The sequence below is a fragment of the Crocodylus siamensis genome, chromosome 10 (assembly GCF_052110815.1).
Source record: "Crocodylus siamensis isolate JL-2025a chromosome 10, ASM5211081v1, whole genome shotgun sequence".
Classification (NCBI taxonomy): domain Eukaryota; kingdom Metazoa; phylum Chordata; order Crocodylia; family Crocodylidae; genus Crocodylus; species Crocodylus siamensis.
In genome coordinates, this window is record NC_143404.1 from 69,827,039 (window position 1) to 69,841,083 (window position 14,045).

The following is a 14,045-nucleotide window of genomic DNA, read 5'->3' on the forward strand; positions in this document are numbered from 1 at the left end:
TGCCTCAGGCAGGCAAATGGATCCTTTGCCTTCTACCTTAGCATGCAGCCATGCTCGTGACGGAAAACCCCCGGACAAAAAAGGCTGACCCTAATCGCCCCGATCACTGCTTAAAGAAATGACCCGCCTATCTCCCTGTGTTCATCCTGAAGCAAAACCCATGGGGTGGACATGGCGCGGCGGGTATTAACTGTGCTGCCCCCCTTTATTCCTGGCTTTCGGAAGAGGAGGAAAGACGTTTGAGCATCGTGCAGGGCACAGAGAGGACCATCGCGCGCCGCAGTGTTGCTCCATTAAACCAGGAGGAGTCAGAACATGGCTCTATCAATATTTGATAGTGGTATTCACAGTCAAGTTCCCAGCTGACGGGGAAGTGAATCAGAGATGTCAGAGATGTCTTTTCCCTGACAACAGCCGCATTTAGCTGGGAAGAGCAGGATCCACTTAAAAGCCTGCTCAGGGTCTAGACATTCAGGTGGCAGGGGTGCCACTGTCTTCCCAAGCCTTGTCAGTCAATTTTAGGCTGTGAAGTCAGCCCCAAAATCCCTGCCCCTGTGCTGGGGGGTGCTTAATTTCCAGAGTCAGGCTCTGCAGGGGGACCAGAGGCTGGTGCATTCAGGAGAGCTCCTCTCTCCTGCTCGAGGAGCATGCCTCACACTTCCCTCGGTTGAGCTGTTTCATTCGGTTTAGCTGGGCCGTTGCATCTGCAGCTTTTTCAGGGGAGATGTCTTAAATAGTTACGTCCTTGCTCGTAGCAGCAAATGGGCCTGGGTCGCTGCGCACAGCTGAGAGCAGCGACCCAGCTGGGATCTCCTGGGCTCTGAAAGAAGCCGAGCGAGGCATTTATGTTCCTCCAAAGGAGCTGCTTCGCTTCATCGCCCTCCTCCAGGGAGTGCCACCGTCTCCTTTGTTTGTGCTCCAGACAAACACGCCGCTCGCATCGAACGGCTGCGGTCTGATGCTGCAGAGCCAGCAAGGAAGGGGAGGGGGCTGAGCAGCACCCGAGGCAGCCCTTCTCCCCATCTGTTCTGGTTCGGGTGCTCCATCAAACAAGAAGGGCAAGACCCCAGAGGTACTTTCTATGTCTGCAGCCTCTGTCTACGTTTGGGATATGAACTAGCAGCATTCAGATCCCAAACTGGACCCTATATAACAGGAGGTGAAGGAGAGTCTAAGTTTGCTATGGGTAGGAGCAGAGCTCAACCATCCTCAATGCAGGAGGGAAAGACTGACGAGCACTTGGACTTTCTGCACAGACTGGGATCACCAGTGCTTCCCAGATAACAGGGAATGAGAGAGATAGATGAGTGCCTCTCACAGAAAAAAGATATATAGATATATATATAGATATATATTTGTGATTTCCTAGTTAACATAATAAAAAGGATCATTTCTGAACCCAGAGTTCCAGATTTTTCCATTTCTCACAGAATAAGGCAAGAGATAATGGTGCACATGATGTTCTTTGGGATCTTGAAATCATCTTCTGCGATCGTCCTTAACCGAACACGTACAGTTGGAAAAGGACATCGGTTTTGCACGTGCAAAATCCACAATTATCCATTGGCACATAAAGGTGATTTGGCCTGTGAAGAATTCCCAAATCCTTTGCTTGGAAATCTAAAGGCTGGCACAAAAACAGGCTTCAAAATTTGGCCTTGGCTTCTGCTGATGATGAACGCATATTTCTTTTCTAACCATCAGCTGGAGGTTATCTCCCACCTGGAGGACAGCACACGCTGAAGCCGAGGAGCCGATGGCATCATGACTTCACTCAAGTTGTCATGCCATGGGGTGAGGGTTTAATTATTATTGCCACTCAGGCCGGCTGGGAGGTTTCTACAAAATCCTTCCAGCTGAGCACAAATCAAGCACAAGATGCCCTTGATTTGTTATGGCAGTGCTGTGTCTTATTCTCTTTGTGGATTATATTTGGGAGGTCCAGTAAAAACTCTGGGGACGTTTTCTTCTTGCTTTCCCCAAAAGGATGAGCAAATCGGCAGGAATCCAACTGACACACTGAACGGGACCTGGACAGTCAGCAGCTCAATTAGATCCAGGACATGGAAATAGGCCCAGTGGACGCCTTTGCCATAGCTGAGTGCTGAAAATGGTTGCCAGACCCTGGGCCTGGCTCAAGGGAAGGGCTTACAAATACCAGCTGCTGAATGGGGCAAGGAGGCTAAAAAAAACAAGGGCAAATACGCCAGCATCAGTGTGTACTGCAATGCAACTGTGGGCTCTGTAGAGTGCCATGAAACTGCAATGCAACGCAGCTGCAATGCAACTTGCTGGGCTTTGTAGAGCGATTTAGCTGAGTTTCATGTTAAAAGGCTGCATCTCAATTTCTGTCCGTCTGAGCCTGGGCGAAAGGGCAATTTGTGAAGTGAGTGCTGCTGCATTTTGCAGGAAGATTTGGGGAAGGAGCCTTAGCTGGAGTGGGGGGGAAGGGGGTTTCCATTTTCTCTCTCTCTCTCTTCCCAGCATAAGTTTCGGTCATGCTGAAAGGAAGCACGTCTCCGTTACACAAACAGCTTATCAAGAAGAGCCACATAATACAGCAATAGACACAGTTCATGCTACTCAACTCAGCAGAGTCTTCAAATCCCTGCCTGCTCCAGGTTTGGTCTGTACATGTGGCTCAGGACTTCACAGCCTCATACCTCTCCTTGCATGGACACACCTGCTCTTGCCGTTACAGCACCAAGAAACCCACCACCGACTTCAGGAGTTTGCTGCCGTCAGCAGAAGCAGCGTAATTTTGCTGGTACAGGGTAGCACAAATAATATGGACGCGTCTCCGAGCCGGGACAGGGGGGTGCTCATGCCCCGAAACACAATACCATCACACAACACAACACAGGGAGGACAGCTGTACAACACAGCACGTGCGTGCACACACCCACCGATGGAGTCGGTGTGAATCGCTTTGTAAAGCAGCCGTCATAACGTGAGCAAGAGATTGTGAGGGTGATGAGGGGGAGTGGGAGGAGGGATGGGATGTCAGAGCCGGGTGGGGACCGCTTCCCGTGGGGGAAGGTGGCATAAAGGGCAGACCGAGCTGTAGCAAATCCAGTTTCTAAGAGGAGTCAATTCCCAACCCTCCCAGTTGTTCTGCCTTTGCATTGGGCCTTTCTCTTTGTGGGACAGAGGCTGCAGTAACCCGAGTATTATGAGCCCAGTCGTAAAGCCTGTATTCACCTAGGAAGTCGTGCTGCCTTAAAAGGAATTAGTGTTGGCAAAAATACACAAATCTGTTCTGCTCCCTAATTCAGGTCCTGTGTCCACTTCTCTTGGCACCGCAGCCATAACTGCAGACACAAAACCCAAGACCAGCTTAAGGCTCAGAGCAACTTGGTCCCAGTAGCTGCACTGGGTTGCTTCATCGATACTCCCCTTAGCTTCAGCAGAGCTGATTTCCAGAGAATATATAGGACTTATTCCAGATCCCCCTGAAGCCCACGTTTATATTCCCTTTGATTGTAATGGGAGCAAGAGGAAAAAAAGAGTAATTTTCCATTCCCTTATACCAGATTAAAGGCCTTTTTTCCCTCCCCCAAACCAGCCTTCCACCTTGTGTAAAAATGAGATGGACTTTGAAGGTTGTACTTGCAATTTATTGGGTCTGTTGCCTGTAGATTAGCTGCGGGAGCAGAACTACGATGGCCCTGCGCTGTGACTGAAAAGCTTGTGACTGCAAAAATGGAGGCCAGGCTTGAACATCGTGCCTTGAATCAGATGCACTTCAATGACGCCCGTGCAGTTCATCTGGATTGAAACGGTCACCACGGAGAGCAAAATCTGACTCCCTGACCTCGAGATACCAGACAAATAGAAAATCACACTTGCACTTCTTAAAATATTTATCATCCCTCGCGATGCCTGTCAAATGTAGCATTCCTCGGCTTTGGACATCCACTACGCTCTGCAGCCTCTGGGATAATAAGATTTATAATAATTCTTATGGTTCCCATATATATATATATATATATACTGTAAATCCTTCCAGCCAGAGAGATCCCAAGAGGTTAAATTCACTGAATGAATTATTGATCACAGATAGCTTGCTCGCCCCTAGCAAGACTCGCAGGGAAGAATGACGCTGAATGAATCACCAGCAACCTTCAAACACCCTCCTGAGATGGAAGCGCCCCTTCAAAAAAGAGGGCAGACGGCCCCCGTTTGAGCAAGGACGATCATTTTGGTGAAATATCTCTTTCGGGGTAGTTGTGGCTGCTAACACAAGGAGTGGGGCAGGCGGAAAAAGGAGGAGAAAAGAGTGGAAAGGAAAAGTGCAAATGAGAGGATGGTGGAGAAAAGGAGCAGAAGAGTAAGGGGGCGGGTTCCTGGCGCATGAATTTGAGGATACGTGTACAATCCTTAGCAAGTCGGTGTAGGAAAACCAACCCAAACGGTCCCCTCTCGTCCTTCCTTTGACTGTCACCTAGATGCAGTTTCCCAACGCGAGTGCAAAAGAGCTAGGCTGTTTATGAAGATGCATGGAATTAGCTTGGTGGGGATCTCCTTTGGGCCCGGTTTGGTTTGGATTGGTTTTTTTAATTTGACCTTTGGTCTCAGCAAAGGCACTCGGCAAATTACAGTCCCAAACGAAGAACAAGGAGTGACATGACACACAGCGGGAGGAGGCAGATTCACGTGCGCTTCATACCTGGAGGCCCCGTACGTTTGCGTTTGCGTGCTTGTCAAGTGTTTTCACCAAAGAAAACCAAAGAGATAAGAGAAAGAAAAACAGTAAAAGAAACAGAATAAAGAAAATTAGCACGTGAGCTCCGTGTAGTCGAGTCAGCAGGGGCGCTCTGACCTGGGCTTACAGCTGGCTGGCAAACCCAAACTGGCTTCCACTTCCTTGGCTGCAGTAGGACTAAACACCGCGTCTCCACTAACAGCTGGTTTGCAATTTGATCAAAAGGCAGCTAAAACAAATTGGAGGTGGGAAAGACCACCTCATAGAGACGTCCACTGCAAAAAATCATTACCCCTGGAAGTTTTATCAGCAAAACCCTGGAATTGGGTGTCAGCCACAATTTGAAACACTGACATCATAAGTGATGTAGCTCTCCAGAAGCATATCTTTTGGGTCTGCCAACTGCCAAAACAGATATTCACATATAAAAATCCAGCTATTGGGCCATTGTTTCTTTTTGATTTTTTTAACCCAACAAATGTAGAAGATCTATGCCAGGGAAAAGGATGTTTTTAAGATCAGGGCATGGTTATACTTTGTGGTGCTGAAGAAAAACTGGTTAATAATTTACAAAAGTTAACGACAAGTAAGCGTGTACATATGCATATATAAGTGTCCATGCATTTATGTTACAGATCCAATATGTGCATGTACCCAGTGGTCTCCTGCATGTCTTAGTTATATGAGATGTGGGGCTAGGTCTACTGCACTGAAGTGCACGATGTTTTGGAGAACCACGATGGCCCCGAGGTAACCATCCGAATTTCCTCGTGTGAAGCAGGATGCCTTTTCTGGAATGGCACCAAGGGATACGTAAGCCCATGTCACAGGGCTCCTGCTGACAGCCCATTCATGAAGATTAAGCAGGACTATGTGAGCCCAAAGGTGTGTCGATGCCAACCTGTGCGCTTTGGGCCAAGGTAGAGGAGACCTCAAATTATCTGCTCCCCTGCAGGCCAAGGAGAACATCGTGTCCTCTTACCCACCTCCAAAAACAGCCTTTTTCATCGGTTGGGTTGTGGCAGGCATAACCCAGTGCCCACACGTGTGACATGACATCGGCAGCTTACATGCCTTGTTGTACTGGCCAACTTGAAACAACGCAGGACTCCCTTAGGGAGGTGGGTAGAAGAGGGCAGATGCATATTGTGCCTCTGTGCATGATGAGCATCACAGCCAGAACACAGAGTTAACCCTTTTTTTTTTTGTTTTTTTACGAGTTTTGGTGAGTTTGGCCTGGCAGATTTCAAGATAGGCTGACAGGAGCGGCTGTTCGTTGGAGAGGGAACCCCACGTAAGTCAACTCGTTCCCTGGCACAGCTGCTAATGCATGTCTGGAGCATCAGTTAGAGGATGTAGCCCCCAAAAATGAATGTACCTGGCACATTACCCAATGGCATTAAAGGACCTTGTTCAGATATTTGCTTTCATTAAGCTTCACGTGGGCACGTATCTAATCATGCTTTGCGTGTCTATGTGATGGACAGAGAGCAGCTGACAACCTTTTCTGAGTCCCCCCAACTCCTGTCTGAAGGGAGGGGGAATGATCCCTCCTTATTGGAAGGCGAACTCTGTTGCAAAGAGACTTTTGCAAAATCTCCACCTGGCGTAAAGATAGAGTTGAAGGAAACCCCCTGTTCTCCCATGTGCAGTGCTGTTTCTGTAACCTCCAGACCCTATGCACTCCCTTCAGTACTGGGGTGGTGCACGGGACCTTATTCTACCAATAGCATGGCTACGTTTGAAAGCTGGAATATAATAGACCCCTGTGAAGCATTAATGAGGTGCAAAACAAAGATAGGAGGTGTATCTGCCATTTGGAGACATTCGCATTCAGACCCAGGTTCCTGTTCTGCGGGCCATGCTATGATTCAGGTACAACATGGTTTTCTTGTAACAGGGCTATGTCTCTGGGGTGTGACAGTCACTGTACCCGCGTACTGCATAATAATCAAATCATAGGTTTCTGCAGGTAAAATGTGACAGGGAAGTGTGAGGGGTTGGCCCTGTGGCTTCACCCTGCCCTTGGGCATAGTGGCCATCCATTTGCGAAGGGTGCAATGGCTCATGAACTCACATATTCAAATGTACCACAGCCTTTGACCTCCAGCTACACCCTCCACGCCAGCCTGTTTAGGTCTAGGGATGAGGCCTTTCCAGTGAACACAGGTCATGTCCAGGTCCATCTCATAGTGCCCATATGCCAAGCCTCTATGGGCTTTTAGTAAAAATGGTCCTGCTCTTGCATGGACTGCACTCTGGTTTAATGCATCCAAATAGCCTTCACTGAATGGGTCAATTGACTTTTGACATGACTTTTAGCTTTATGTTCCATGTGAAATCAAGAACTTAAAAGATGTAGCAAGTATTCATTTAAAAAAGGGTTCACTCTGCGTCTGGCTGTGTAACCGGCTCTTTCCAACAGCCATAGGACCCAATCCAAACCCCACTGAAAACCTGTCTTTCTATGGGCTACAGTGGATTTTGGATCCTGCTTGCAGTCCTTTTCTCTGATAGTTGACCCCAGTCCCAGTTACATATCCTGAGCTAAAGGCAAAAGGTTGCGGGGAGAAGCGAGGTCAAATCCTACGAGAGGGATATTCCTTGACTGAGTTGAATGCAACTGGGAAACAATCTCCTCTATGAAACACTAAAGTGAGTCCGTAAACATTTTTAAACAAAGGAAATAAAAAACCAAATAGACAAACACTGGGAATGAAACCAATAGGAAACTTCACTGACCACGAGGATGTGAGTGTTGAGGGTCAATTAACATGGATTAAGAGACTGGATGCTGGGTTTTGCACATGGGTTCACCGCACTTACACCAGGAGACATTATTCTGGCTAGGATCCTAATAGGCCTAATTAGGCTGAGCAGAAACAGATGCAGAGGTACAATGCACATCTCTTCATGTAGTGGTTCAGCCAAGATAACAGACCTGCAGTGCCACAACACAATACTGCGCTAGGATATTCCCTCTGGGGGCAAATTAGGGACCTCTGGGCTGTCTCGGTGCACGACACAGAATGACAAGACAACGCCTGGCTCCGTCAGTCAACCCCTCTGGCACCACGCACGCATCCGATGCCTACAACATTGCGGCGAGCCCTGTGCAGACCCGCATGAGCACATTAACGTTGACAGGGGATGCACAACGCTGACTGCAGACGCACAGCGCAACACGGAGCCACGGATGTGCAAAATGACAGGGCTTTCTATTTATAACAGCAAGGGAAACCCACGCGATGAGAGAGGCATATTGTGGAAGGTGCCTGCCGGGGGGAGAGCACAGGGTTTCACCATGTGCAAAGGGCAGGGTGGACAAAATTGCTTTTTGGGAGCTCTGCCTTTTCTGGGCCTTGGGCATCAGTCCAGGGATTTCCTATGCTGCTTCTACAGAATTTCAGGTCAAATACAAGGCCCCCCCACACCCTAAAGGGAAATAACTCCACCTGCCATTTATCTCCCACTGGTATCAGCAAAGTGCTGCCTTGAAAATCAGAAGAGATCACACGCAAATGATGCTAAAGCTGCTGCAGCCACAATGATTTTCTCCCACCGGCCTGCCACTGGGGGAAACCGGGTAATCAAACCTATTCTCAGGTATCCAGATTGAGATGAAGAAGGATGCTTGTGCCCAAAAGCTTGCAATGAAATTATTTTTTTTAGTTTTATTTTTTTGCAAAAATCGAGTTGGTCTAATAAAAATAGCACCTTGACCATGAACCTATTCTCATGCATCTCAGTCCACTTCACTGCGACATCTGCAAACCACTACAGCCAAACCACCTCGGCTGTCCCCAGGGACCCCGCCGGCCACAGCGAACCCGGAGATGGCTGCACGCCGCATGAATGCTATTCAAGGAGACAGGATGGCTGCGGTCTGGGGGCAGGTCAAGACCGGTCAAAGGGCAAGAGCTTGCAAGGCAGAAGAACAATTTGGTTCCCGTCAGGACGACATGACAACACACCCAGGAGTGAGCACCGACCGGCAGGGCAGGTCAAGAGAAGCATTTACCTACTTTCCAGGGCAGCTCTTGAGGAGGTCTTCAGGCACTGCCGGGGCAACTGTCACAACACAATGCAACTAACAACGGATGCAGAGAAATAAAGGTGAAAACAATAACACATAGACACAAAGAAAGAAGAAAATTAATACTGTGGAAATTAAAATAAAGCACGACAATACAACCCAGAACAAAACCAAAATGTATAATTAAAAAGAAAGAAAAAAAAAAAAAAGGAAAAAGAAATACACTTGGCGAGTTTATAACGCGTTTTAAAAACAAACAAACCAAAAAAAGCCATACAATGATTCAATTCATGTAAAAACTGAACGGGCTGGATGGTAACATCAGCGTCTGGAGGGAAACAGGAGGAAGGGCTGGAAGAGCAGGTACCTGTACATGGGAACGGTGACCGTGCGTTCATAGTACTGCCAGGTGGAGCGCAGGTCTGTTCGAGAGAGGTTGGTGGCGTAAAACCTCCAAGCAGCCTGTGGGCGAGAAGGGAGCTGGGTGGGTGAGCGGAAACCAGCTCAAAGGATCCATCCTGCCCCTGCCCGCTGATTCACAGCAAGGAAACTACAAGCAGCACCTCCCCTCCAGGACCACCAAGACTGGAGGCAGCTGATAGCGGAAGGAAGGGTTTACTTGGGGACTTGAAACAAGAATATCTGAAAGAAATACTGGGACTGGCTTTGAAACTGCTGCCCTGGCTTTTGGCTGGTTATGGTACGCATCAAGCAAAATCACATTATTATTGCTTTATTAGTATGGGTTATTAGTAGGAGTGTGGACAGCAGATGGAGGGCAGTGATTCTTCCCCTCTATTCGGCACTAGAGAGGCCACATCTGGAGTCCTGCATCCAGCTGTGGGCCCCCCACTGCAGAAAGGATGTGGACACATTGAAGAGAGTCCAGGGGAGGGCAATGAAAATGGTTCAGGGGCTGGGGCACTTGACTGGTGAGGACAGGCTGAGTGAATTGGGCTTATTCAGTCTGCAGAAGAGAAGGCGGAGAGGGGATTGCACAGCAGCCTTCAGCTCCCTGCAGGGAGTTGCAAAGAGGACGGAGCTGGGCTGGTCTCAGTGGGGGCAGATGACAGGACAAGGAGCAATGGGCTCAAGTTGCAGCAAGGAAAGTTGAGGTTGGATATTAGGAAACACTCTCTCACTGGGAAGGCAGTAAAGCATTGGAACAGGTCACCCAGAGAGGTGGTGGAGAAATTTAAGACCCGGGTAGACAAAGCCTTGGCTGGGATAATGTAGCTGGGGCTGGTCCTGCTTGAAGCAGGGGGCTGCACTAGATGGGACCTCCTGAGCTCCTTTCCAGCCCTCACTTCCTATGAGTCTGTTACTCATAACCCCCACTGGCTCGGTGAGAGCTGCGTGCGCTCAGCACCTCTGAAACTCCCTTTCAGAAACAGCAGCCATATCCACTTGCCCGGCACTGGGTTTCATCTCCTGTGCTAGGCAAAGGGGGGTGTTAACTAAACTACAGGCATCTCAGCCTACTTGAGAAAGCTCTTTTTTTTTTTGCTTTACAAAACTGCTGGCTCCGGCAGCCACGGAGCCACTCGTTGGACCCGATTCTGTTCTCAAGCTGGTGCCCTGCCATAGTTCCCAATGGTACACTTCTTGCTCGCACAGCGGTGAACGGACATGGAAGTAGCCCATCTACCTTCAAGCACCGTCTCTGGCCGGATCCTTATGCTCCTCAGATGAGTTATACATTGGCATAACCTTATTAATCAAAATCAAGTGGCCCTGCTGTCTAATAATAGTGCAAATGAGAGGAGAATTTGGCCGTAATTGGTCTATATTTTCGGGGACCTCAAAACTCACTTTTTTTTTTGACTTAGAGGATGACACCAAGTTACTCCTCTCATCTAACCTTTGGGATCAGAAATGCTTTTTCCTGGTACTAAGGACTTAACAGTGATTGACAGATGATGCATCAAATGCCTGTTACAGGCCACTAAAGAGTTAACTAGCTTGGGGGTTTTGAGGGTTTTTTCCCCCATTTTTTTTGAAGTGATGTGACTTCCAAAATCTTTAAGCTGCGGATCCAGACAGCCGTATGCACAGACATCTGTTCTTGGTTAAAAAAAGTGTTCCTGAATGCTGCCTTGTATCATATCAATAAAAAAATTTCTCCTTGCGTAAAACCAGTTTGGGGGGAAACAGACTGCCGTAATGAATTTGTCTGCATTAGCACTAATTAAGTGAAGCTGGGTTTTGTTACTTTGCTTCCCCAGCTTGGCGGACAGCATATGCGTCTATCCCATGGCTGATTTCCTTGCATTTATTTTTAAGCAACACCAGTCGCCAGCTGTTGTCTGGCACCTTCCACACTGCCTTGAACTGTCACCTTTCCACCTTCTCCAGAGTTTTTGCAAAAAATGGGATCCAGTGTATCCGAAAGGCTTGAATACAAAGGCTCCTGCCTGGAGACCTGCCTGTGGGGCTGCTGGATTCACTTTTGCTGTCATTTTGCCTGCCCCTTCAAGGCACTCTTCTGTGTAAGACCAAGTAAGAGCTCCTTCCTATGGAGAAATGGGGGTTTGGGAATTGCTGGGCTTTGGGTGAAGTCCCAATGACTACGATGGCATGAGATCAGGCCTGCCATGACTATGGGGCCACAGGTGCTCCAATCCTACATTTAATAAAGAGGGCCTGACAACAAGAGGGCAAGTGCACATACGACTCTGTTTTGCACTGGGCTGCCTTTCCAATGCTCCTCCGTTTAGGAGCAGTGTCAAATCCCGAGGGAGATGGATGGGTCCTAGGACTCAAGTGGATCATTTTCCCTTAGCCGGTCAGCGGTGAAGACCTGGGACTACATGACATCTCATTTGAGGATGATGGGATGGTGGAGACGGTGGCATTAGGACAACTTACCATCCCTCAGCTAGTTATACTGGCCTAGAGGGGCCACTGCCCCACAAGTTCAGGCAGAGCATCTTCACTTCACCCCAGTGTAGTATGCCGGCTCCCTGCCTGCTGTACAAGTGGGGCAGAATATAAAAGGGGGGCTGAGGATCTTGTCCATGGAGTCAGCCATGGGTTGGGCAGAGTGTGGCCGACAGAGTGGACTTCATAGCGACCCATTACCATTTCTCAGGAGGAGAAAGAAGCTGGGGTGCGCTGGGAGCCCGTGGTGGAGGCGACACATGCCATCCTTGCCTGCACTGGGCCTATTTTGGCTGCATTAAGCTTCCCTCACTTGCATGAGTCTACACAGTTGTCCCCAAATTAACCCCCGAATGCAATCGCCTTTGGGCTGACCAACCAGACCTGGCTTCTTAACACCCAGGCCTTCAAAACCAGGGGTTGTTCCTTATATATAACACGTGCAAACATCCAAACTGCCCTGGAGATGCTTCCCAGGGCTCCTCTTTGCTGGACGAGACCGAGTGATCCCAAGCAGTGCGAGAGGCCACGCGATGCGGGTCTAGCGTCAGTGCCGGGGGCTCCTGTCCCTGGCTGCTGTTTGCCTACCTGAATCAGGCCAGCTGCAGGGTTTCGCCTCTTCTCAAAGTGCTTTTGCCGATGTTGTTCCTGAACCTTCAGAGCAAACCCAGAACCTAAAATGCCCTGAAAGAAAGAAACAGGACTGTTTTCAGTGGGCCACGCATTGGACTTGTGCTTTGCAGCTGTGTTTGTGGCAGCTCTCATGCAACCACGTCTCCTCCGATTCATTCACTTCCTACCCAACACCATCCCCCCCTAAAACGCCACAACGGGCCATGCCACGAGGGCAACCAGCTTCCCTTCCCACAAACACTGCAATACAACACAAGCCCTTCCCTCCACGCTGCAGCCAACCCAGGATCCCCAGGCAGGGACAAAAAAAGCACAGTGCAGTGCCCTCTTTAAACCCGCATCAAAGTAATCCCGGGGAGTGGGGGGGGGGGAAAAATCACTCCATTGTTGTCTGGAGACAATTTTGGACTGAGCAGATGCCGGTGGGGAAAAAGAGCTGGGCAAAAGTTTTCACAGGCTTGTTATTCTGGCAGAACAACGTCCTGAATTGGGAGCCGGCCCAATTCATTCAGATGTCATGACCCCAAGCAATTGGAGAGGCATGCACCGGCGCGCTTTCAGCCCCCCGAGGTCAAGGCCCCCCCGAGGTTGGCTGATAGCAATAAGGCTTGTTATATTCAGCTGCTTACTTACAGCAGGGAGGGCAAAGAAGGAAACCCCAATAAGGGTGAAAGTGGCAGCGAGGAGGCGCCCGTTCCAGGTCTGTGGGTACTTGTCCCCGTAGCCGATGGTCGTCAGTGTGATCTAGGAGGGAGACGAGACAACATCAAAGCCTGTTTGCTCCGGTGGCCACATGCATCTATCCCTGAGTTAATGCCTGTGCTGCCTGAGAAAGCTGCTTGTCTCTCTCTTCAAGACAGCTACTGCCTGGCCATACCTCCTCTCTCCCCTGATCTGTCCCTTCGTTCCTTCGATCCGAGCAGCCCGAACACCACATTATGCCCACCCTGCGGCCCCTGTCCTCAGCTGGCCTTGCCCAGGGCTGCAAAGGGGTGCAACAAGAAATTTGAGGCAAGATCCTCCAAACCGTAGCCCCATGCCAGAACCACAAAGCGACCCCCTTCCCCCCCCCCCGCTCCAGGGAAGAGGGTGCGAGCTTTCACTGCAGTCACGCAGGATGGGCAGCTCTTACCATCCCACAGACAGATCTAGGTTACTGCCATCTGCTGCAAACACTTCTGCTGGTCCAAAACCTCCCTGTAGGAGACTGGATTGCTCCTTCAGGACTGAGAACAATAACACAGTGGCCCCCACGCTCTTGTTTAGCATCTCAGCCGAGGCTTTTGCAAATCAGGCAGAGCTGTTTGCATGCATAAAGATTTGAAACTGTTTATTCCTAATCTTTCCAACAGTGCTTATTAACTGGTTTCCCTTCCAATTTCAAAACACCATATTATGCTGACGGTATGAATTACTGTTGCTTCATACATCCTAATTTAGAAATTTTATTTTTCCCCCCAGCAGTATTGCGATGCCGTTCCAGGCAGGGCTGGAAGGTTGTTATGTACATGTTGTGAGAGCAGCGGAGAAATTTGGTTGTTACGTACTATACAATGGGGAAACAGATACAAGCAGAGATTTATTTGCTGGGTTTCCTTGGTTAAGGATGGGTGCAGGGCGACTTTAATGGGTGGCTTTTAGAGCCAGAAAGGCTGCCCTAGGCAGGGACATGTCAGCCCAGGACCCAGCCTTCCCGGATGGTCCAGACAGAAAGCGGAGGCAGAGCCAGCAGAAATGACCTGATTCAGAAAGCTTTCCACATATCCTCTGCCAGCTGGACTCTTAGGGCTC

The 14,045-nt window shown here is 49.2% G+C and overlaps 1 protein-coding gene across 3 annotated transcripts in view; it reads right to left on the reverse strand.

Annotated features, from left to right (window-relative positions):
* KCNQ2 (potassium voltage-gated channel subfamily Q member 2) overlaps positions 1–14,045 on the reverse strand; it is a 99,464-nt gene that overhangs the window by 40,070 nt on the left and 45,349 nt on the right. For 2 of the 3 annotated variants that reach the window (XM_090064686.1, XM_090064687.1), the window contains exons 6-9: positions 12,888–12,998; positions 12,210–12,305; positions 9,109–9,203; positions 4,670–4,699 (exon numbers count right to left, since the gene is read on the reverse strand). In XM_090064686.1, coding sequence (XP_089920812.1) covers positions 4,670–4,699; positions 9,109–9,203; positions 12,210–12,305; positions 12,888–12,998 — 332 coding nt within the window. The remainder of the gene's footprint in view (positions 1–4,669; positions 4,700–9,108; positions 9,204–12,209; positions 12,306–12,887; positions 12,999–14,045) is intronic. The other variant, XM_090064688.1, reaches the window with a different exon arrangement.